The 24044-nt window shown below is 55.3% G+C and overlaps 2 protein-coding genes across 4 annotated transcripts in view; both read left to right on the forward strand.

Annotated features, from left to right (window-relative positions):
- Window positions 1-9605, forward strand: part of LOC103072310 (histone-lysine N-methyltransferase EHMT2) — a 14890-nt gene extending 5285 nt beyond the window's left edge. Inside the window, exons 10-29 of one of the 2 annotated variants that reach the window (XM_007459537.1) lie at window positions 4-116; window positions 275-376; window positions 597-745; window positions 835-978; window positions 1065-1300; window positions 1381-1563; window positions 1687-1769; window positions 2245-2351; window positions 2432-2554; window positions 2642-2743; window positions 4894-4998; window positions 5097-5251; window positions 5337-5504; window positions 5931-6075; window positions 6437-6514; window positions 6890-7005; window positions 7110-7196; window positions 8701-8779; window positions 8923-9098; window positions 9425-9605. In XM_007459537.1, coding sequence (XP_007459599.1) covers window positions 4-116; window positions 275-376; window positions 597-745; window positions 835-978; window positions 1065-1300; window positions 1381-1563; window positions 1687-1769; window positions 2245-2351; window positions 2432-2554; window positions 2642-2743; window positions 4894-4998; window positions 5097-5251; window positions 5337-5504; window positions 5931-6075; window positions 6437-6514; window positions 6890-7005; window positions 7110-7196; window positions 8701-8779; window positions 8923-9098; window positions 9425-9605 — 2632 coding nt within the window. The remainder of the gene's footprint in view (window positions 1-3; window positions 117-274; window positions 377-596; window positions 746-834; window positions 979-1064; window positions 1301-1380; window positions 1564-1686; window positions 1770-2244; window positions 2352-2431; window positions 2555-2641; window positions 2744-4893; window positions 4999-5096; window positions 5252-5336; window positions 5505-5930; window positions 6076-6436; window positions 6515-6889; window positions 7006-7109; window positions 7197-8700; window positions 8780-8922; window positions 9099-9424) is intronic. The other variant, XM_007459538.1, reaches the window with a different exon arrangement.
- Window positions 9606-10406: 801 nt separating this feature from the next.
- Window positions 10407-23703, forward strand: SLC44A4 (solute carrier family 44 member 4). 2 transcript variants are annotated; one of them, XM_007459539.1, is made up of 21 exons: window positions 10407-10440; window positions 12053-12101; window positions 12582-12655; window positions 12787-12865; window positions 13824-13923; window positions 14006-14131; window positions 14287-14347; window positions 15672-15756; window positions 15840-15923; window positions 16196-16431; window positions 16521-16620; window positions 17117-17209; window positions 17480-17582; window positions 21471-21724; window positions 21797-21891; window positions 22011-22114; window positions 22226-22299; window positions 22508-22578; window positions 22677-22771; window positions 22904-22988; window positions 23585-23703. In XM_007459539.1, the coding sequence occupies exons 1-21, from the start codon at window positions 10407-10409 to the stop codon at window positions 23701-23703; spliced, it is 2121 nt and encodes a 706-aa protein (XP_007459601.1). The 2 variants fall into 2 exon arrangements, with proteins under 2 accessions (XP_007459601.1, XP_007459602.1); XM_007459540.1 differs by lacking the exon at window positions 14006-14131.
- The last annotated feature ends 341 nt before the right edge of the window (window positions 23704-24044 follow it).

The raw sequence follows: 24044 nt of genomic DNA on the forward strand, positions 1-24044 counted from the left end.
GAGTGGTTCCAGCGGCCGGCGCAAAGCCAAAAAGAAATGGCGGAAGGACAGCCCGTGGGTGAAGCCATCACGGAAACGGCGGAAGCGGGAGCCTCCGAGGGCCAAGGAGCCACGAGGTGAGAAGGCTCCTCTGTTTCGGGGTCCCCTCCTCCAGCCCCCTCCCAGTCCCCAGAGAGCATGCATGCACACACACGCTCAGCATGCACACCCGCATGTACACCCGCATCCAGGCACCTGTGAGCTCGCACTCTCACTCTCTCTGTCTCTGTGTCAGGAGTGAATGGTGTGGGCTCCTCAGGCCCCAGTGAGTACATGGAGGTCCCGCTGGGGTCCCTGGAGCTGCCCAGCGAGGGGACCCTCTCTCCCAACCACGCTGGTAATTGCCAATTGCCGGGATAGGGAGCCACTAGGGGGCGCCCTCGGGGCCGGAGGGAATGGGGAGGAGGGGAACCCCGCTGGAGCTGGGGTGTCCGTGGCCAGACTTTGGGGGTTCTGGAGCACGGAGGGAAAGTCAGGGTGGGGGTGAGAGGCCCCAGGAGGGGTCCCGGTGGGTGAGAGGCTGGGCCTCCCTCAGCTCCCTCTTTCCTCCATCAAAGGGGTGTCCAATGACACATCTTCGCTGGAGACAGAGCGTGGGTTTGAGGAGTTGCCCCTCTGCAGCTGCCGCATGGAGGCACCCAAGATAGACCGCATCAGTGAGAGAGCGGGGCACAAGTGCATGGCCACGGAGAGCGTGGATGGAGAGGTGGGCCTCTGGGCTGGTAGGTGAGTTGCCAGGGCATCCAGCCCCAGAGCCCAGCCTCACCTCTTGTCACCCATCCTCACTGCGCACAGCTGTCCGGCTGCAACGCTGCAATCCTCAAGCGGGAGACCATGAGACCTTCCAGCCGCGTGGCACTGATGGTGCTCTGTGAGACCCACCGCGCCCGCATGGTCAAACACCACTGCTGCCCAGGCTGTGGCTACTTTTGCACGGCGGTGAGTGACCAGTGGGGCAGACAGGCAGTATGCCCCATGGGGGTAGGGGCTCCCAGAGCCTGGCCACATTGTTTTCCTGCCCCCAGGGCACCTTCCTGGAGTGTCACCCCGACTTCCGAGTGGCCCACCGCTTCCACAAGGCCTGTGTGTCCCAGCTGAACGGGATGGTCTTCTGTCCCCACTGTGGGGAGGATGCTTCTGAGGCCCAGGAGGTGACCATCCCCCGGGGGGATGGGGTGACCCCACCGGCTGGCACTGCAGCCCCTGCCCCCCCGCCCCTGGCCCAGGATGCCCCTGGGAGAGCGGACACTTCCCAGCCCAGGTACTGGCTTTGCCCTTCCCTTCTGTCTGCTCCCTGCCCTAGTCCCCGTCTCCCCTGAACGTTCACACCTTCACCCACAGCGCCCGGATGCGAGGACAGGGGGAGCCCCGGCGTCCACCCTGCGACCCCCTGGCTGACACCATTGACAGCTCGGGGCCCTCCCTAACCCTGCCCAATGGGGGCTGCCTCTCAGCTGTGGGGCTGCCACCTGGCCCAGGCCGGGAGGCCCTGGAAAAGGCCCTGGTCATCCAGGAGTCAGAGAGGTGAGTAGGGGTTGCCCTCGGGCACAGCAGCTAGGACTGGGGCTGGAAGTGTGGAGCTGCAGGTGTGGGGACTGATGCTTGAATCTGGGGAGTCAGCCCCCTCTCCCTCCCTCACCATGGCAGGCGGAAGAAACTCCGTTTCCACCCACGGCAGCTGTACCTGTCCGTGAAGCAGGGGGAGCTGCAGAAGGTGATCCTGATGCTGTGTGAGTATTCCACTCCTTCATTCAGCAAACCCTGCCTGAGCACCGATTATGTACCAGTCACTGGACTCGGGGCCAGGAGGGCAGCAATGTGGGACATCGTCCTTGCCCTGAAGGACTTCGTGTGGTGGGGGAATAACCCGTGATGATGGGAACTGGGGACTGTTCTGAGTGCTTTGCACGTTCACTCACTTAACTCTTCCCGGCGGAGGCCCAGAGAGGTTAACTACCTTGCCCAGTGCACAGCAGTACTAAGGGGCAGGGGCAGGGCCGTTTGACCTCAGGCAGAGCTGGTGCTCTTAACTTCTTACTCTGATCAGTGCCGTGCTGCAGTGCAGGTGAGCACAAAGAAGGCCCAGGAGGGGCCCCTGACTCAGGTTGGGGCCCTGAGAAACCTTCCTGGAGGAGGTGCCACCCGCCCCCTAGCTTGCTTACCACCTGTCCCTCCCTCTCCCGGTGTGGCGGGCCCTCCCCGCAGTGGACAACCTGGACCCCAACTTCCAGAGCGACCAGCAGAGCAAGCGCACGCCCCTGCACGCGGCTGCCCAGAAGGGCTCTGTGGAGATCTGCCACGTACTGCTGCAGGTCAGCACGGGCCCAGCCCTAGGATCCCCTCCCCTGCCCAGCCCCTCCCTGGTGCCAGCCCACGTGCCCCCTTCTTGCAGGCTGGGGCGAACATCAATGCTGTGGACAAGCAGCAGCGGACGCCGCTGATGGAGGCCGTGGTGAACAACCACCTGGAGGTGGCTCGCTACATGGTGCAGCGCGGGGGCTGCGTCTACAGCAAGGTGCGCAACCGGGCAGGCCAGGGCCGGGGCTCAGGGCCCGGGCTTGAGGTGCCAGCCAGCCGACTCATCTGCCTGCATCGCCCTCAGGAGGAAGACGGCTCCACCTGCCTCCACCACGCAGCCAAAATTGGGAATCTGGAGATGGTCAGCCTGCTGCTCGGCACGGGACAGGTGGACGTCAACGCCCAGGTCAGCTGCCGGGCTTCCGGCCCAGCCCTCTGGGGTCCTTGCCTCAGCCTCAGGCTTTAGGTCCCCTTTCTCCCTCATCTGACCTCTGACCCTTTCCCTGCATTTCACACTGTTCCAGTCTGTCCCCGTCTCTTTTTCCCCCTTCATTTGTATTTCTCTTCATTCTCTTCTGTTTTCTTTTTTCTCCTTATCAGTTTTCAAAATGAGTTGCGGCCTTAATCTCTGGAACTGTCCAGTGAGATTCCTTACTAACTCAGTTTTTCACCTGTTGGAGGTGTTTTAGTCTGTGTCATTCTTCTTGATCTTTGGGGGTTTTATTTAATTAATTTTTATTGGAGTATAGTTGCTTTACAATGTTGTGTTAGTTTCTACCGTACAGCAAAGTGAATCAGCTATACATAAACATGTATCCCGTCTTTTTTGGATTTCCTTCCCATTTAGGTCACCACAGTGTGTTAGGTTTCCTGTGCTATGCAATATGTCCTCATTAGTTATCTATTTTATACATAGTATCAATAGTCTATATGTGTCAATCCCAATCTCCCAGTTCCTCCGACCCTCCCCTTGGTATCCACACGTTTGTTCTCTATGTCTGTGTCTCTATTTCTGCTTTGCAAATAAGATCATCTATACCATTTTTCTGGATTCCACATATATGCGTTAATATATGATATTTGTTTTTCTCTTTCTGATTTCCCCCACTGTGTATGACACTCTCTAGGTCCATCTGTGTCTCTCCAAATGACCCAGTTTTGTTCCTTTTTATGGCTGAGTAATATTCCGTTGTATATATGTGCCACATCTTCTTTATCTATTTCTCTGTTGATGGACACTTAGGTTGCTTCCTTGTCCTGGCTGTTGTAAATAGTGCTGCAGTGAACATTGGGGTGCCCTTCTTGATCTTTGAATTGTTCTGTCCTTTATCCAGAAGAAGGCCCTTGCCATAGGCTCCTGTGGCTTTTGAAGTGACCCAGTGGCCTTTGAGAGCATCCTTTCAGCACCTATCCTGCCCCCGACTCAGGATCTACCATTTCTCTGAGAAACTCTGGTTCCTTTAAATGGGAAATATTTTTTAGAGACTACAGTTTGTGTACCTAGGGGTGGTCATTGTTGTTGGGTCCCTGCTTCTAGGACTTTTGAGTGGGCAGATCGAGGAAATAATGTATTTTTTTTCTTTTAATTTTTTATTTTTTTAAAATTCATTTATTTATGTATGTTTTTTTTTTTAATTAATTTATTTATTTTTGGCTGCATTGGGTCTTCGTTGCTGCCCATGGGCTTTCTTAGTTGCAGAGAGCGGGGCTACTCTTCGTTGCGGTGTGCAGGTTTCTCACTGCAGTGGCCTCTCTTGTTGCAGAGCATGGGCTCTAGGTGCACGGGATTCAGTAGTTGTGGCTCGCAGGCTCCAGAGTGCAGGCCCAGCAGTTGTGGCGCACAGGCCTAGCTGCTCCGCGGCATGTGGGATCCTCCCGGACCAGGGCTCGAACCCGTGTCTCCTGCACCGGCAGGCGGACTCCCAACCACTGTGCCACCAGGGAAGCCCTATTTATGTATTTCTTTATTGGCTGTGTTGGGTCTTCTTTGCTGCACGTAGGCTTTCCCTAGTTGCGGCAAGCGGGGGCTACTCTTTGTTGCAGTGTGCAGGCTTCTCATTACGGTGGCTTCTCTTTGTTGCGGTGCACAGGCTCTAGGCGCGTGGGCTGCAGTAGTTGTGGCTCGTGGCCTCAGTAGTTGTGGCTTGCGGGCTCTAGAGCGCAGGCTCAGTAGTTGTGGTGCACGGGCTTAGTTGCTCCGTGGCATGTAGGATCTTCCCGGACCAGGGCTCGAACCTGTGTCCCCTGCATCGGCAGGCGGATTCTTAACCACTGCGCCACCAGGGAAGTCCAAGGAAATACATACTTTTTAAAAAAAGAAAAATCACTTCGCGGCCTTGAGCAATAGACACTTACTAGTCCCATTTTGTAAACGAGGAAACTGAGACCCAGAGCCGTTAAATGATTTGCCCAGGGTTCCACAGCCTGTGAGTGGTGGAGCTGGGACCCTGAGCATGAGTCTAGCTCCGGAGTCTGTGCTCTTGACCCCATCTGTTTGGGTGAGCAGGACTGGAGCTGCCTCTCCACCCTCCTCCTCCCCCCCACCCCGACCCACAGGACAGTGGGGGGTGGACGCCCATCATCTGGGCCGCAGAGCACAAGCACATCGAGGTGATCCGCATGCTGCTGACACGGGGCGCCGACGTCACCCTCACAGACAATGTGAGAGTTTGGTCGGGATGCAGGAGGTGGGTTCAGCCCCCCCGCCCCTGAGCAAGGTGCCGGCTGGGTTCACACCTCTCCCCCTGCCACCTCCACAGGAGGAGAACATCTGCCTGCACTGGGCGTCGTTCACCGGCAGCGCCGCCATCGCAGAGGTTCTCCTGAATGCCCGCTGCGACCTCCACGCTGTCAACTACCATGGGGACACGCCCCTACACATCGCAGCCCGGGAGAGCTACCATGACTGCGTGTTGTGAGTCCCTACCCCTCCCCCACCTGGACACTCCTCTGCCCCCTCTCACAACCCCGGACCCCACAGGCTTCCCGTCCCCTCCCAGGTTGTTCCTGTCACGCGGGGCAAACCCTGAGCTGCGGAACAAGGAGGGGGACACGGCGTGGGACCTGACCCCTGAGCGCTCTGACGTGTGGTTTGCACTCCAGCTCAACCGCAAGCTGCGCCTCGGGGTGGGAAATCGGGCCATCCGCACTGAGAAGATCATCTGCCGGTGAGCCTGGGCTCTCTCTTTACCCAGAGCGACCTCCGCCCCCTCCCCTGGCCCCTAGAATCCTCTGAGCCCCCCAAACCACCTCTGCCCCCCATCCGCCTGCCACACACACACGTCAACTAGATGCACCAAGTAAAAATAGGCAACATCCAGCTGAATTAGAATTTCGGGTGAACAGCGCACATAACTTTTTTAACGTTAGGAGGGTCCCACGCGGTATTTGGGACATACCTGTACTAAAGACTTTTTCCTTGATACCCTGAAATTCAGATTTCACTGAGTGTTCTGCCTTTGACCTGGGAACCTTACTCCCCACGCCCCAGTGAACCCCCAGAACCACCCTCTTCCCTCACCCAGCCCTCTCCCCACCTAGGGGAGTCCTCACCCCATGCTCTAGCCACCCAGCTCCATCTACCCTCCTGCCAGGGACGTGGCTCGGGGCTATGAGAATGTGCCCATTCCCTGTGTCAACGGTGTGGACGGGGAGCCCTGCCCCGAGGATTACAAGTACATCTCGGAGAACTGTGAGACATCCACCATGAACATCGACCGCAACATCACCCACCTACAGGTGAGTGCAGGGCCCTCCTCCCAAAGGGACACCCAGAGCCACCAAGTACAGCTGGGCACACTGTGGGCCAACGAGGGCACCTGGCCAAGGTGGTGGGGCTGAAAGGGAGCTCCGGTGTGGGCTTGCATCCACCTAGGGAGGGGATCCTTTTTCTAGGACACGTGAAGGTATCACATGGGCTCACAGTGGCCCTAGAGACACCCCCATCAGCAACATCTTGATTCCCCCTCATCCCGGGACCATCACCATCACTGTCCTACAAGGTGGACCCTAGAGAAAGGACAGCAGTTTTGGGGCAGGGAGCACTGGAAGGGGCCGAGGCCGATTCTGGGGGGTGAGCTGACCCTACCTCCCGCCCCAGCACTGCACATGCGTGGATGACTGCTCCAGTTCCAACTGCCTGTGTGGCCAGCTCAGCATTCGCTGCTGGTATGACAAGGTACGTGCCCTCGCCCTGGCCGCACACACAGTCATCCACTCCTTTGGGGGAGCTGGCCTCTAACACCAACTCCCTGGGACCTTGTCCCTCACCTTCTACCCTGTGGGGGAAGCAGCAAAGACGGCAGGGCAAGACCTGGGATTCCTAGGCTGTTGCCAGGACAGAGAGGGGACTGGCCCAGGTATATGCAAACCCAGGGCGATGGTTGCCTGTTTCCTGTTGGATAAACTAAGAGCATATGTGGCCTCCCCCAGCCTGTCCTCCGTGTGTCTGGGTTGGGGTCAGCAGTGGATTTTTCTGTGAAGTCTTGGGAGTCCTGGGCAGCTGAGGTGGACACCACACAGAAACCACTGTCCTCCCCTCCCTCAACCCCAGGACGGGCGGCTGCTCCAGGAATTTAACAAGATCGAGCCCCCGCTGATTTTTGAGTGTAACCAGGCGTGCTCCTGCTGGAGAAACTGCAAGAACCGGGTAGTGCAGAGTGGCATCAAGTGAGGCCCAGCCCCTCAGCTCCCCTCACTCCCCTTTCTCCCTTCTCTCCCTCGGGGCGCTTCCAGGTCACGCCACTGAATATCACCCTCTCTCCCACCCCCAGGGTGCGACTGCAGCTCTACCGAACAGCCAAGATGGGCTGGGGGGTCCGAGCCCTGCAGACCATTCCCCAGGGGACTTTCATTTGCGAGTGAGTGGTGGGGAGGGGGTACTTTGGCTCCTGGGGGCATGGGGCTGGATGCAGGGCCACGGCTGACTCCCAGGCCTCCCTCTCTGCCCTCCTCCCTGATGGGTCCCAGCTCTTCATGCTGCCCCCACTCTGGCCAGCCTCCTCTGACCCCCATCCCCAAGCCTCCGCTCTGGCCAGACCACAGTGCCTGCATCTTTCCCTCCCATTCGGTGTATTTCCGAGCCTCACACTCGCTCTCCCCTGCCCTTCCCAACTGCGGAAAGCCCCGGTTTTACAGACAGACAGAGCTGGGTGTCCTTGGCCAAGTTCACAACCTCTCTGAGCCTCATTTTTCTTGTCTGCAAAATGGAGGTGATAACAGCTACCTTTCTGTCCACCTCATCAGGGGCCTCAGGCCTCTCCATCCATCAATTCTTTCTCTTCCCAGTATCCGTTACCTCTTCCTGTTCCCTGGCTTTTACTCCATAGCCTTCAAATGTAATCTAGGTCTCCTTTGGCCTTTAAAAAAAAAGAAGAAGAAAAAAAAAGAAAAAGAGTCATCCAGCCCCAATTGCCTATTTAAGAGACCATTCATTTTTCTTCCATCATGTCATCTCTCAATTTGAGACAAGCGACCCCTTCCTCCTGGGCCTCAGTTTCCCCATCATCCACTCCGCTCATCCCTGTCCAAATCTGCCTTTACCCTCACCCCTCTGCTGATGCTGCCTCTCAGCAGTCCCACTCCCTGACCCGTGTGTCTCAGTCCTCATTCTCTTGGCATCTGCCACCCGCCTCAGCTCTGGCTCCCATGACACTGTCCTCACCTGCGACCCATCCGTTCTTCCTCTTCACCAGCTCCTCTCCCTCTACTTTCCAAACGTGGGTGTGCTCACCCCCAGTTCTTCGTAGCTCCTGTGGCTCCGTCCCCTCCCTGCTGTCCTCACCCATTTCCTGTCCTCAGCCCAGCATTGCACCCACCTGCTGGGTGATCCCTAGTCCACAAACCCCCGTGTCTACGCCTGAACAGATTTCCCCACCCAGGCCAACTGCCCACAGATACTGATCCGTTCACCCCAGAGGCTGGGCGCCGCCGTGCTCACCCGAGTCATCCTCTGGCGCGGCTCGAGCCCCTCCCTCTAACTTCCCCACCACTGCTTCTCCAGCTCATCCCTGGCCCCACTCTGTCGGTCCTCCCTGTTGATCTAGTTGTCTGGTGGGACCCCAGCTGGCGGGAGTGTGTCCTGTGTGTACCCTCACGTGCCTATGTCCCCAGGTTCCTCCTCCTGTACCCCCCTTCTGGGTGGGGGCCACCCACCCCCTCCCTCCCAGATGATGTCCGCTGTCCTTGGGGGCCCACTGTGCCTTGGGTCACCCACCCCAGCCCCAGCTGTGCTGATCTGTGAGATTCACAGACAGCTGACAAACAGTGGAAGAGGAATCCTGGGGCTGTGAGGAGAGACACGGCCTGGAGCCTGCTCCCGGTAACGCCTGCTCACCTCCAGAACCACCACTCCCTGCCCAACAGGTATGTCGGTGAGCTGATCTCTGATGCTGAGGCTGACGTGAGAGAGGATGATTCTTATCTCTTCGACTTAGACAACAAGGTGGGCAGGAGACCCCTCTGCCGCCCTCCTCTCAGTCAGCAGATGGAAACCTGAGGAGGAGGGGCTGGGTGGTCAGGGGGGTGGGGAGGTTGGCCCAGCCAGCAGGGTGGTGATAGATGTGATGAATGACGCCCTCCCATCAGGATGGAGAGGTGTACTGCATCGATGCCCGTTACTACGGCAACATCAGCCGCTTCATCAACCACTTGTGTGACCCCAACATCATCCCCGTCCGGGTCTTCATGCTGCACCAAGACCTGCGATTTCCACGCATTGCCTTCTTCAGCTCCCGAGACATCCGGGCCGGGGAGGAACTGGGGTGAGGCATCCTGCGGCTCGGCCAGGGTGTGGGAGATGCAGCAAGCCCAGGACCAGAAGCGGGCGGCTGGCGAGTGCCTGGTTTCCAGGCATGGATTAGAGCAGAGCTTGTCCGATGTCACTGTAAACAGAGTCCTGAGCCTCACAGATTCTGAGTCAGTAGGTTTGGGATGGGGCCTGAAGAATCTTCACTTCTAACAAGCTACCAGGCAGTGCTGGTGCCGCAGGTGCATTAGAACAGAGGAGGGCTTGGAGCCCCTCCAAAGATGGGGGTGGGTGCTTTGGAGTGGGTCTGGGTCCCACAGACCTCTTGTGCTTCTCTGACAGGTTTGACTATGGTGACCGCTTCTGGGACATCAAAAGCAAATATTTCACCTGCCAGTGTGGCTCTGAGAAGTGCAAGCACTCGGCTGAGGCCATTGCCCTGGAGCAGAGCCGCCTGGCCCGCCTGGATCCCCACCCCGAGCTGCTGCCTGAGCTCGGCTCCCTGCCCCCCGTCAACCCCTGAGAGAGGACCACGACCCCCACCCCAAGCCCTGGACAGCCAGCTCCGCCACTTGCTGCCCACACCTGGGGGTGCTACCGTCTCCTCTCCCCCTACCCCTTCGCACATTCCTCAGTTAGATCCCAGCCAGGCCCTGGAGGTCTGACAGCCCCTCTCTCCCAGAGCTGGTTCCTCCCTGGGAGGGTGACTTCAGGGCTGGCCACACCCCTGTTCCCCACCCTCAGCTGAAGTCTAATGAATTGAAGTTGGGCCTCTGTGCTAATCGGTTTCCTTTGTTCTCAATAAATGTTGGGTTTATAATAAACTGGGTGATTGTTGGCAGACAAGCACACACAGCCAGAGGGAATGTGGGTCCAAGGGGCAGAAAGTGAATGAGAAGCAGGCTGGACAGGTGTGGCTGGTGTGGATTACCCTCCAGGGGATGGGGAGGGTTGTGAGGGGATTCCTGTGGGGCAGGGTCTAGTCGAGGGCAAATCTCATCTCCACACTTAATCTTTGGCAGGAGGGTGTAGGCGTGGCTGTACTATGATTGCAGTAGTTTGCAAAATTCTGAAGGGTTTTCCTAGAGCGTGGGAGTCCTTCAGGCCATGGTCCGTGAGGCCCGAGCAAGCAGCCCTGACCTGACCCACGTACCAGGCTTGCCTTCCAGCTTCCAGCCCTCCAGCGCGGAGTCTAGAAGGAGGAACTAGAGTGTGTCGGGGACCACAGGCAGGGGTGGGGCTGTGACGTGAGGGCGGGAGGGCGGGGCTGGTGGCAGGTGAGCTGCCAGGTCTCCCAGGCTCCAATCACTCTGGAGACTGAGCCATGGTGGGAAAACAGGACCAGAATGAGGTCTACGGTGAGGCTGGGGGCGAGGCTGGGGTGGGGGCCCAGGACCCGGCGAGGGAGGGGAGGCCTGCTCGGGGGAACGGTGGCTGGGCCGGCACCAGGGAGAGGAGCTGAGGGGAGTCGTGGTCCCCGAGGGGAGGGCCCGGGAAACAGCTGATTGAAGGAGACAGAGTCAGGGTGCTCGGAGGAGGATGGGGTGCAGGGGTTGGGAGCCATTGCTGAGGAGCCTTTGGGGTGTGAAGCTGGGGTCTGCGTGAGGAGGGGCGCTGGAGTCCCTGGGACGAGGGGGTGATGCCACACCTGGACTCTGGGCCCCTCAGGACAGGGCCCTGGGAAGCAGAGCCTGAAGGAGGCAGGGTCAGGGTCCTGAGCAGAGGAAGGGGCTCAGGGGCTGGGAGGAGTGAGCTGGGCTCTGGGCTGCTGTCAGGAGGAACAGCTTGGGGTCCCTGAGAAGGAGGCGGACTTTCAGCCTGGACTCTGGGTCTCTGAGGGGAAAAGGCGCTGGGCATCTGCCTGCCGGGGTCTGTGAGGAGTGGTGGGGGAGTGGGTTCTGCTGGGGGTCCCTGAGAGGAGTAGGGGCTGCAGATCTTGGTGGAGAGAGAGGGCTGGGGACCAGTCCCCCGGGTTCTCTGCTAGGAGGGAGTCTATCTCAGAGTGGGTTAGGAAGAGGGGCAGCAGGCTTATGGGGCTCCTGTGAAGGGTAAGGCCTGAGGAGAAGGAGCGGGCAGCCTGTCTCCAGCATCTCTGTGAGGGGCAAAGGCTAGGGGGGGTGCCCCGAGGGGTCCTGAGGACAAGGGCAGGGGTCGGGGTGGAGGGGTCTACAGGGAGGGGGAGCTGGGACCAGCCTCTGGGATCACTTTGAGCATTGAGGGCTAGGGAAGGAAGGAAGCCCAGGGGAGGAACCTTCCAGAGGCGAGGCTTGGTCCGAAGGGAGTCAGGGGAGGGAGCAGTGGGGACACCCCACAGACTTCCTGGAACAACTTTGGGTCAATCATCGGCATCGCGTCTGAGAAACACGGAGGGACAAGAGTCCAGAGCACCTGGGAGAATGGACCGCACCCCTTCCCACTCTCTGGCTCAGCCCTCTGTCCTCCCTCCTCCGTGCCCACACGGGACCCTGGCTGCCTGGCCTCACCTCCTCCCTGTGTGTACTCAGGGAGGACCAGGAACAGGACGGGCCACAAGCTGCCCGGCTCAGGTGTCACCCTGACTGCTCTCCCAGAGACTGGCAGTAGCCTGGGGACTAAGCTCCCTTCCGGGTGGGGGTCTATAGCCCGCCCCCAAGTCCCTGCGGGAATTGATGACTTTGGCTGAAGGCCTTGAGGTGTTACCCGTAAATGACCCATAAAAAGCTGCCCTTTCCCCTCCCTCCAAGGCCGCCTGGTTGGAGTTCACAGTGATCAGTGAAGCTGCTGACCAAGCCTTGATCCTACCTTTCCTTTTCTCTACTTTCCCCTCCTGCCAGCCCTGCCCCTGTCTATCTCCCCCCAGACTCCTGAGGGCCAGGTAGGACCCTGGTGCAGGGCAGCTCCTGCTGTGGGGAAGGGTTTGGAGGGACTGGAAATGGGGGGAGAGACCCCTCTCAATGCCTCACTCTCCACACTCCTCTCCATGCCCTTCAGGGAAACCAGCCAAATATGACCCCTCCTTTCGAGGCCCCATCAAGAACAGGTGAGTTCTGACAACTGCGCTGCTGGGGGCGGGCGGGGGGCGGGCGGTGCGGATGGGGGCGGTGTCTGGGTTTTGCTTCGTATTTGCTGAAATATTCATTACAAACTTGTGAGGAAAAAACCTCCTGCCCCAGGAGAGTGGTGGCCCTGGGGAGACTGTTGTGTGTGGAGGGGGCACAAGGGGGCCTCCCGGCTGCTGGTGATGTTCTGTGTTTTGGCCTGGGAGCTGGCTACACAGGCATGTGTCCTCTGGGAAAATTCATCCAGCTGAGCACTTCTGAACTGTGCCCTTTCCTGTTTTAAACTTCAGAAGAAAGTTTACCCACCAGAAAAAGGTTTTCTTAAAGAGGATAAAATGAAAGCTACCTATGCCTACTTTCCAGCATCCCCCAACTCTCCAAAGCACGACTCCTCCAGACCATGCTACCCCCCCCACTCCCCAGCATCCCCTCTCCAAAGGTTTCCCCCATTTCTCTCCAAGGAGCTGCACAGATATCATCTGCTGTGTCCTCTTCTTCCTCTTCATTCTGGGTTACATCGCCGTGGGGCTTGTGGGTGAGTTTCTGGCAGTGCAGAGCTGGGCAGTGGCTGGGGGACATTGTCCCAAGGAGGGACCACACCCACAGCCTTTCCCTCTTAAGTCCCTGCCGCACTCCGGTGATTCATCTGTGTGTCTCTGTCTCCAGCCTGGGTGTATGGAGACCCCCAGCAAGTCCTCTACCCCAGGAACTCTACTGGGGCCTATTGCGGGATTGGGGAAAACAAGTGAGTATGAAGGCAAGAAGAGGGGGCAGGAGGGAGATGAGATGGGGGCTGGGTAGGGGACCACTCCACCTCAGCCTCCCTGAATCTCACCAGTCCAGGCCACGTAGAACAGCCTCCACTGCTGGCCAGTGGCTTCTGAGTCCCCCTAGAATTAGGAGGCAGCAAAGAGTCATGGTTAAATGCACGGGTTTTAGGGTTCAGAGATGGTCATTTGAATCCCCAACTGGGCTAAGTAAGTTCTGGTTTGTGACCTCCAGCAAGGTACTCAACATCTCTGAACTTTGATTTCTTCTTCTGAAACACAAGGATGATTCCAGAAGCAAGGCTATCAGTCCCAGCATGCAGGAAACGTTCAATAAATAATAAAACCACTAACATTTATATGGCATTCCAGGCAGGCAGTGTACTTTACACACACAAACTCATTTAAACCTTGTGAGGTAGGTACTATAATTTTACATGTGATGGAACTGAGGCAGTGAGTGGTTAGATGACTTATTTAAGGTCATAAAGCTGGCTCCAGAGTTCAAGCTCTTAACCATTTTGTTAGCAGTGGCGATGCTGAATTTCTCTGGGCAATCTTTCAGGTGTCTCCCATACCTCCCCAGCTCAGCTGAGCTTCCAGAGGCCAGGAACTGGGCCCATTGCACTCTTTTTTTTGTGGGTTTTTTTTGCGGTGCACGGGCCTCTCACTGTTGCGGCCTCTCCCGTTGCGGAGCACAGGCTCCAGACGCGCAGGCTCAGCGGCCATGGCTCACGGGCCCAGCCGCTCCGCGGGATGTGGGATCTTCCCGGACCGGGGCACGAACCCGTGTCCCCTGCATCGGCAGGCGGACTCTCAACCACTGCGCCACCAGGGAAGCCGCCCATTGCACTCTTGAGGCACAGCCCTGGCAGTCCCTCTCTTTCCCCGAGGCTTGAGCAAGCCCTGATGCATACGCTTCCTTCTCTCCTCCAGAGATAAACCATATCTCCTATACTTCAACGTCTTCAGCTGCGTCCTAACCACCAACATCATCGCGATCGCCCAGAATGGCCCGGCGTGCCCCACACCCCAGGTCAGAGTCTAGGACCTGCCTCTGTCCCCAGATCTCCCCCAGGGTCTGGATACCAGCCCCTCAGCACGCTCTCTGCCCCCAGGTGTGTGTGTCCTCCTGCCCAGAGGTCCCATGGACTGTGGAAACGGCCCAGCTCTCACAGTCGGTCGGGCAGGTCTTCTACGCGGCAAATAGGAATTTTTGTCTGCCAGGGGTGCCTGGGGACATGGTGAGCGCTGTTCCCAATGTCATTGCTAAGGAGGGTCCATAATGAGGAAGGGTGGGAGGGGGAGTTGGGTAGATGATCGTGGTGGTAGAAAGGGGACTCACTCCTTCATCTTGCTCTGTGTCTGTGTGTCTGTCTGTCCTCCCCCCACCCTCCAGCAAGTGCTCCAAAGCCTGAGACAGGAGCTCTGCCCCAGTTTCCTCCTCCCTTCCACTCCAGGTGAGAAGCCACATTCCTTCCTCAGACATCATCCAGTCCTAGATTTTTTTCCCTCAAACAAGGGAACCAGGCTCAGAGAGAGGCAAGTCACACAGCTTGTCTGTGACAAAATCAGAATGAGCACCAGGTCTTCGTTTTTTTTCTCTGCCTCATGACCATCCTACAGTCAGATCACCAGTGCTTATTATGTACCTGCTGTGTGCCAGGTATCGGGGACAGGTGAAGCGAAGATGAAAACTGCTCCCCTTTTGGACTACATCCTAGGTGGTGAGATCAGAGATGTTCACGAAGCGATTGCATGAGATTGCCATGAGAACATACGTGGGTGAATGTACACACATGCATTTATGTGCAGGCACAGGAAACAGACTGGAAGGATGTTCACCCAAATGTTAAAGTGACTGCGGCTGGGCGGTGGGATCACAGTTGACTTTTTTTTTTTTTTTTGCTCTTTTTCTCAATATTAAATGTTATTTTTAATAGAAAAAAAATTAACTATAGCATGAGAAAAGATATCCAGCTCTCAATGGGTACAATAGGAAGTATCTCCAATGAGTGCTCCAGGGTCAGATAGATCTGGATTTAAATTCCAGCACTTTCCAGCTGTGTGGTCTTAGGAAAATGACTCAACCTCTCTGAGCCTTGTTTCCTCATCTTTGGAATGTAAATGCAAAGCAAGCCTGCCTGGCAAAGCTGTTGTGAGGGTCAAGATAAATGGCTCTGTAGGCACATAATAGGTGCCACAGGAGATAGGGGTGGGGCCAGAAGGCTTCCTGGAGGGGGTGAGATGGAGATGGAGCTGAACAGGGCCTCATGGATGGGATTTCTGGAGGAGGAAGCGCAAAGGTACAGAGGGGAGGGGAAAGTGGCTGGTCTCAGACGATGGGGCCTTAAAACCTGGCCGTGAGCGTGGGCACTCTCCAGGGCAAGGCATCTGGAGGTGTCTGGGCAGCAGAGTGACCTAGTGCCCCGGAATGCCAAGGTCCAGGCTGTGCCGTGTCTCCTGGGCACTCTGGCAGGGGCTGGATTGAAGGGTGGCAGGGGTGGGCGTGGAGGTGCTATAAGAGGCAGGCCAGAGGGCAGGAGGGTCTGAACCCAGGCAGTGGCAGGGTGGGGAGGAAGGAGCATTAAGAGACAGTGAAGGAAGCATGGGCTCCTGGGCCAGGAGCTCCCTTTCGGCTGTGGAATCAAGAGCAGCCCTCTGAGTGGGGCAGAGCCCTTCTCAACTCTGTCCCTAAGGGCACGACGGGCTGGGGTGGGGGCCAGAGACTTTCAAGACAAACTCTGGGCCCTCCCACCCAGTCGGCCGGTTCTCTCCCTCCAGCTCTGGGGCGTTGTTTTCCATGGTCCAATAGTACTGTGCCTGAGCTCCCAGGGATCTCCAACATGTCCATCGACCAGGGCATCAGGTAGGCATTCCCTTGCCCCTACATCTCTGTCCCGCTCCCCCTTCCCACTCACAGCCCCATCTGACTCTGTCTCTCCCCACCAGTGGTCTTCTTGACAGCCTCAACGCCCGTGACATCAGTGTCAAGATCTTTGAAGACTTTGCCCAATCCTGGTATTGGATTCTTATGTGAGTCACCACATTCCCCTGCTCTCTCGTCCTTCCCCCAACTCTGACCCTCTATCCCTTAGCCCACCGTCTGAAACAGAGCCTTTGGGCAGGGGAGGTGGAGCCAGAGCTCAGAATGGATCGCAAGTCCAACAGGATTTATAAGAGAAAGCGTGGCGGGGGGTTCTGATCTGGGGACATTGGGGGTTTGAGGAAAGGTATTTGGGGGCCTCTGAAAGGGGAAAGATATGGGGGACGTGGGGTGACCCTCACCTATGTTTCCCTGCCCGCAGTGCCCTAGGCGTGGCTCTGGTCCTGAGCCTGCTCTTTATTCTGCTTCTGCGCCTGGTGGCCGGGCCCCTGGTGTTTGTGCTGATCATAGGAGTGCTGGGCGTGCTGGCATACGGCATCTACCACTCCTGGGAGGAATACCGCGTACTGAGGGACAAGGGTGCCTCCATCTCCCAGCTGGGCTTCACCACCAACCTCAGCGCCTACAGCAGCGTTCAGGAGACCTGGCTAGCAGCCCGTGAGTGCCCTGCCCACCCATGAACCACCAGCCACCCAAGGGCTGCCCTGGCCATGACCCAGGCCACTCTGCCCCCTGTCCACCCTCAGTGATCGTGCTGGCTGTGCTTGAAGGCATCCTGCTACTGATGCTCATCTTCCTGCGGCAACGGATTCGCATCGCCATCGCCCTCCTGGAGGAAGCCAGCAGGTCAGGGCCCATGTGGGAAGGAGAAGGGGCAGAGAGCAGGGGGGTGGGCCCAGGATGGGAGTGCTGGAAAGGTGGCAGAGCACTGGAGGAGAAAGGCAGCATAGCACAGTGATTAACATTGCTGTGTGGCTTAGCCTTTCTGCACCTCAGTTTAACCATCTGTAAAATGGGGGTACTAATAGTTCCTACCTTGTAGGGTTGTCATAAGGATTAAGTTAATTAGTCAAGTGCCTAAAACATGAAACAAGCCCTTACTTTCCTTGAAGCGGCCCCTGGTGGCTTCTCTGTGGCTCTAGTTTCCTCTAAAGTCCCCTTGAGCCTGATTTATTCAGTTCAGTTATTTTAGGGAGCTCCTACTATGTGCCCAACCTTAGGGGGAAGGAGCAGGCCCTGGAGAGGGCAGAGGTGTGGCCTGTGCCAGGGTCAGCACCATGAGAAGATGGGTGGGGACTGGGGGGGCTAGCCTCACTGGTGTACTGCTCTCATCTCCCTGCAGGGCTGTAGGACAGATGATGTCTACCATGTTCTACCCGTTGTTCACCTTTGTCCTGCTGCTCGTCTGCATTGCCTACTGGGCCATGACCGCTCTGTATCCTTTGCCCACATGACTGGGCCCTCCTGGAGCCCTTGGGGGTGGGGGGCAGGGCAATACTTTTGTAGACAGTGTGCCTTAGTGTGATTGGAAGAAGGCACCCCTTCCTCCCAGCAGACACAGCCCTGCCTTGAAAGAGCAAAGCACAGGCTGAATTTCAGCCTCTCTGTGCAGTGAACAACCTGCTCAAGCACCTGGGAAGGGGTTGCTGAGGAGCGGAACTGTGGAGGCCCCCGTGTCACCATGCTTTCCTTGACTCCCCTCTGGGTACCTGGCCACATCTGGGCAACCCCAGTACGTGTTCTGGGCGCCCAACGTCAGCTTGTCCGGCTGTGAGAATGTGCCAATGAATACATCATGCAACCCCATGGTGAGGATTTGGGGTGGATGTGGAGGGGCACCAGTAGGGCTGAGGGGACCTTAGAGAACAGCTGGTTCAAATCCCTCATTGTGCAGAGGAGACTGAGGACCAGAGAGGGCAAGGGGCTCACTCACGGGTCACACAGCAGGCCCCTAGCAGAGCCAGAAAGGGAGTCTGTCTGCAGACTCCAGATCTCCCGCTGAGCCACCCATTGTGCTGCAAGAGGAGGCGTGCTGTGCCCAAGGGCAGGACCAGGCCCTGGGGCAGGTGGATCTCAGAACTTCTCCATCCCTCCACAGGACATTTCTCTGCCTAGAGAACCATTAACCACTTCACCCTTTCAGTCTCAGTCCGCTCACCTGTAAAATGGAGATAATCTTAATATCTGTGCCTCAGTGTGGCCGTGGCCGTGGCCAAGAAAATTAAAGGACATTGGGCACATGAAAGTATAATGGCTGGCACCTGATAAGAGCTGATAACTGTAGTTGGGTTTTGTTTAGGTTATCTTTAGTTAAGCTTCCTCGGAACACACTGTTCTAGGCAATAGGCAGGTGGGCTACCTGGGGGCCTGGGAGAGTAGCTGCTACCCCAAACTCTCCCCTGTGAAGTTCCCAGGGAGTGAGGCTGCACTGCTGGGTATTTACCGTCAAAGCTTTCATGTGGCCACCACATCAGAACTGGGACCACGGGCTGTGCCCACAGGCGATAGCCCCACTCTAAAAAAGGAGAGGGAGGCCGTTTACATTTAAGGAGGACCCATTATGTGCCAGGCACTGGCTATACAAAGCCCCAAATGAAGTGCTTCTTGCTTTCAACTTGCTTATGACCTAGCGGTGGGGACTGACACAAACCCACAATTACATACAAAGTGGAAAGTGGTTATAAATTCTTGTTATAAAATTTCAAACAGACCAGTCCCTCCCTTAGGAAGCTTGCACAAGCCTCTTAGATGGCCTCATCCACCAGAGGGCAGACAGCAGAAGCAAGAAGAACTATAATTCTGCAGCCTGTGGAAGGAAAACCACATTCACAGAAAGATAGACAAGACGAAAAGGCAGAGGGCTATGTAGCAGATGAAGGAACAAGATAAAACCCCAGAAAAACAACTAACTGAAGTGGAGATAGGCAACCTTCCAGAAAAAGAATTCAGAATAATGCTAGTGAAGATGATCCAGGACCTCAGAAAAAGAATGGAGGCAAAGATCGAGAAGATGCAAGAAATGTTTAACAAAGACCTAGAAGAATTAAAGAACAACAAACAGAGATAAACAATCCAATAACTGAAATGAAAAATACACTAGAAGGAATCAATAGCAGAATAACTGAGGCAGAAGAACAGATAAGTGACCTGGAAGACAGAATGGTGGAATTCACTGCCGCAGAAGAGAATAAAGAAAAAAGAATGAAAAGAAATGAAGACAGCCTAAGAGACCTCTGGGACAACATTAAATGCAACAACATTCGCATTATAGGGGTCCCAGAAGGAGAAGAGAGAGAGAAAGGACCCGAGAAAATATTTGAAGAGATTATAGTCAAAACTTCCCTAACATGGGAAAGGAAATAGCCACCCAAGTCCAGGAAACCCTCCAAGTCCATCCATGTTGCTGTAAATGGCAGCATTTCATTCCTTTTTATGGCTGAGTAGTATTCCGTTGTATTTATGTACCACATCTTCTTTATCCATTCATCTGTTGATGGACACTTAGATTGCTTCCATACCTTAGCAATTGGAAATAATGCTGCTATGAACATTGGGTGCATGTGTCTCTTCCAATTAGTGGTTTTTGGGTTTTTTTTTTTTCAGGTGTACAGCCAGAAGTGGAGTTGCTGGGTCATATGGTAGTTCTATTTTTAGCTTTTTGAGACACTTCTCACACTGCTTTCCACAGTGACTGCGCCAATTTACTTTCCCATCAGCAGTGTACAAGTGTTGCCTCTTCCTCACATCCTTGCCAACATTTGTTGTGTTCTTTTTGATGATGGCCATTCTGACAGGTGTCAGGTGATATCTCATTGTGGTTTTGATTTGCATTTCCCTGATGATTAGCGATGTTGAGCATCTTTCCATGTGCCTGTTGGCCGTCTGCATTTCCTCTTTGGAAAAATGTCTATTCAGTTCTTCTGCCCATTTTTTAAAAAATAAATTTATTTATTTATTTATTTATTTATTTATGGCTGAGTGGGGTCTTTGTTGCTGTGCGCAGGCTTTCTAGTTGCAGCAAGTGGGGGCTACTCTTCGTTGCGGTGCTCCAGCTTCTCATTGTGGCGGCTTCTCTTGTTGCGGAGCACAGGCTCTAGGCGTGCGGGCTTCAGTAGTATTTTGTGGCTCACGGGCTTTTGAGCGCAGGCTCAGTAGTTGTGGCACACAGGCTTTTGAGCGCAGGCTCGGTAGTTGTGGCGCACGGGCTTAGTTGCTCCGTGGCCTGTGGGATCTTCCCGGACCAGGGCTTGAACCCATGTTCCCTGCATTGCCAGGCAGATTCTTAACCACTGCACCACCAGGGAAGCCCCATTCTGCCCAATTTTAAATCAGGTTGTTTGTGTTTTTCATGTTGAGTTGTATGAGCTGTTTTTACATGTTGGATATTAATCCCTTATTGGTCATATCATTTGCAAATATTTTCTCCCATTCAGTAAGTTGTCTTTTCATTTTTTGATGGTTTCCTTTGCTGTGCAAAAGCTTTTAAGTTTAATTAAGTCCCATTTGTTTATTTCCTCTGCTTTAAGAGACGAATCTGTGTTTTTTACTTTTATTAGGGAGATTTTCAGACACACACAACATGGAGAATCCCTGTACTCAGATTCCATAACATTCAGCCTTCTGTTCGTGTTTCATCTATTTCCCTACCCATCCCCCACCCCTTGCAATTTTTAAAAACTATTTATTTATTTATTTATTTGGCTGCGCTAGATCTTAGTTGCGGCACGTGGGATCTTCGTTGTCATGTGCAGGATCTTCGTTGTGGCATGCAAGATCTTTAGCTGCAGCATGCGGACTTCTTAGTTACAGCATGCAGACTCTTAGTTGCAGCATGTGAACTCTTAGTTGTGGCATACATGTGGGATCTAGTTCCTTGACCAAGGATTGAACCTGGGCCCCCTGCATTGGGAGCATGGAGTTTTAACCACTAGACCACCAGAGAAGTCCCCCATGCAATTTATTTTTCTCGAGTTTTTAAAGGCAAATTCTGAACATTGTGCCGTTTCACCTTTAAATATGTCAGGATGGATCTCAACAGATAAGGACTTTTAAAAAGCATAACCACTACACCATTATCACATCAAACAAAATTAATGGTTCCTGGGCTTCCCTGGTGGCGCAGTGGTTGAGAGTCCGCCTGCCGATGCAGGAGACGTGGGTTCCTGCCCCGGTCCGGGAAGATCCCACGTGCCACGGAGCGGCTGGGCCCGTGAGCCATGGCCGCTGAGCCTGCGCGTCTGGAGCCTGTGCTCCGCAACGCGAGAGGCCACAGCCGTGAGAGGCCCGCGTACTGCAAAAAAAAAAAAAAAAAAAAAAAAAAAATTAATGGTTCCTTAGCATCATCTGATACCCAGTCTGTTCAATTTTGCTAGAAAGTGCTTTGGTTGAAGTTGCAGAGGCTGCTCTGGGAGGGGCCAAGCTGTTCAAGTGCAAAGGAGAGCTAGGCATTGGTCACACTGCCTTCATACCATTTAGGCTTAGTCCACACGGCCTGGGAGCTCTTGTGCCTTCCAGAGACTGGAGACTGAAGGAAACTAATTACACTCACACAATAGGCAAGCTGAATCCTGTCTGAACCCAGAGATGGATCTCCTGGAAGGAATGGGCTTCCCCAGTTCTGGGGAGGCTGTTACCACCCTCTGCTCTGGGAGGGCAGGAGCTGGTTGGGAATGAGCCTCCTCTGCCTGCCTCCCCAGGACCAGCCGGTGAACTCCTCCTGCCCAGGGCTGATGTGCATCTTCCAGGGCTACTTGTCCACAGGCCTAGTACAACGTTCTCTCTTCAACTTGCAAATCTACGGGGTCCTGGGGCTGTTCTGGACCATCAACTGGGTTCTAGCCCTGGGCCAGTGTGTCCTGGCTGGGGCCTTTGCCTCCTTCTACTGGGCCTTCCACAAGCCCCGGGACATCCCTACCTTTCCCCTGAGCTCTGCCTTCCTGCGCACACTTCGGTAAGCCTGGGGCAGGGGGCTGGGAATTATGAACCCGGGAGTCCTCTGACTACCTCACTAACCCCTGTGCAGTTACCACACTGGGTCGCTAGCCTTCGGAGCCCTCATCTTGACCCTGGTGCAGATAGCCAGGGTCATCCTGGAGTACATTGACAACAAACTGAGAGGTGAGTCGAGGTTGGGGGCTGGGCAAGGCTAGGCTGATCAGCTGGACCCTTGGGTGCTGGAGCGGGGGCGGTGTGCTGTCAGGGGCCAGTGACCAAACATGAGCCCTCCTTACCCCCAGGAACCCAGAACCCTATGGCCCGCTGTATCATGTGCTGCTTCAAGTGCTGCCTCTGGTGTTTGGAAAAGTTTATCAAGTTCCTGAACCGCAATGCATACATCATGGTGAGCCTACTACATGAGCAACCCCTTGCTCTGGGGGCCCTGGATGCAGGTCTCCTACCCTGGCCTAGGTAAGCTCACCACAGGTAACCCTGAAATTTCCACCTCACCCAGATTGCCATCTACGGGAAGAATTTCTGTGTCTCAGCCAAAAACGCCTTCATGCTGCTCATGAGGAACATTGTCAGGTCAGGCTGTCGCCCCCCACCTCCGTGATCTCCCACCCATAAGCATGCTGTGCTCAGAAGGGCCTTGAGCTTGGTTTAATCTCTGCTGCCTCCATCTTGAAATGTGAACAGTTTTTGTTTTGCATCTGTCACGGCAAATTATATAGCCAGTTCTATTCCCAGCCCTGCCAGGCCTCTTACCCCCAACCTACCCTAACTCCTTGTACAGGGTGGTCGTCCTGGACAAAGTCACAGATCTGCTACTGTTCTTTGGGAAGCTGCTCGTGGTTGGAGGTGTCGGTAAGGACCAGGGCAGGGAGTTAGAGAGGACAGGGGTGCTGGGCAGTTTAAGAGGTGACCTCAGAGGAGTGATGCTGACCTCCAGATCTCTCTCACAGGGGTCCTGTCCTTCTTTTTTTTCACCGGTCGCATCCAGGGACTGGGTAAAGACATTGAGAGTCCCCAACTCAACTACTACTGGCTGCCCATCATGGTGTGTGACACCCCCTGCAACCCCCCACCCCCATACCTTCCCAGCCCCACCCTCCACCCCACCCCATCCCCAACGCCCGCTTCACCCTCCAACTCTCCAAAGGAACCCTAAGGGAAACCTTGCATCTTGCAGACCTCCATCCTGGGGGCCTATGTCATCGCCAGCGGCTTCTTCAGCGTTTTCGGCATGTGTGTGGACACTCTCTTCCTCTGTTTCTGTGAGTCACACCTCTACCTCCTCTCCTCAACTTAAAGGTACCAGATCATTCAGGCTTTTTTGGAGACTTGGTGCTTCTAGAAACAGCGACCTCGTGAGTTACAGGAGCCAGAGGCTCTTCTAACATCCTCAGGGCAGGTGTTTGAGAAGAAAGGAGGGAGTGAGCTCCCAGGCTTCTGGGCTCTCCCAAGAAGGAGCATTCCAGGGGAGAGGCCTCTGGTATCTTCCCCTAGAAAATCTAGGAAAGAAGTTAGCCACACGACACTTCCCAGCAGGTGGCTGTAGTGAGTGGGGATTTTCTCACTCTACTGTATGCGTTCATGCAGGGTTTCATGTGCACCCGGCTTTGTGCTAAGCAACTGACATGTATTTTTTCCGTTAATCCTTATCACGCTATGAAATATTTTTGACACCCCCCTTTTACAGATGAGGAAACTATTACACAACCTACCCAGTAGGTTGCAAAAACTGCCCCCCAAAATCAGCCCGTGGTGGCGCAGCCTGGAAACCAGGGAGCTGTCTCTTAGTCCCTGGTTTTCCCGGGGAGTGGGGTTGGCTCCCAGCGGTGCGCTCCTATGAGTCTATGTCGTGCCTTAGTGGAAGACTTGGAGCGGAACGACGGTTCCGTGGACCGGCCCTACTACATGTCCAGGGCCCTTCTGAAGATTCTGGGCAAGAAGAACGAGGTGCCCCCAAGAGACAAGAGGAAGAAGTGAGAGGCGCAGCTCTGATCCAGGACTGCACGCCGCCTGTACAGCGTCACAGCCTCAACCCGCCTTCCAGATCTCGATTTTGTAGTAAAAAGATTTTATTAAAAGACTGATATTTTGTTTTCTCAAAAACTCTGGGACTTTTATTTCCTCCTACATGTTGCCCTTTTTAACCTCGCCTGGCTCTTTAAAATAGATCCCGCCCCTATGACGTGACCCAGGTGCCTCTGCCAATCAAAAGGCTCCTGAGGAGTAATGCACGTCCCCTTCTTCACCCCAGCCAATACGCTTCCGGCCGGGGTCAGGCGCTCCGGCGCTTCAATGAGGGCCAATTAGAAAGAGGTATA

This window comes from Lipotes vexillifer, unplaced genomic scaffold (assembly GCF_000442215.2).
Source record: "Lipotes vexillifer unplaced genomic scaffold, Lipotes_vexillifer_v1.1 scaffold862, whole genome shotgun sequence".
Taxonomy (NCBI): domain Eukaryota; kingdom Metazoa; phylum Chordata; class Mammalia; order Artiodactyla; family Lipotidae; genus Lipotes; species Lipotes vexillifer.

Coding starts and splice junctions, on each gene's coding strand:
- SLC44A4 (XM_007459539.1), top strand. CDS start 10,407: ATGGTGGGAAAACAGGACCAGAATGAGGTCTACG. Junction 12,866..13,823: donor TGCGGGATTGGGGAAAACAA/GTGAGTATGAAG, acceptor TCTCTCCTCCAG/AGATAAACCATATCTCCTAT. Junction 16,621..17,116: donor CTCCTGGAGGAAGCCAGCAG/GTCAGGGCCCAT, acceptor ATCTCCCTGCAG/GGCTGTAGGACAGATGATGT.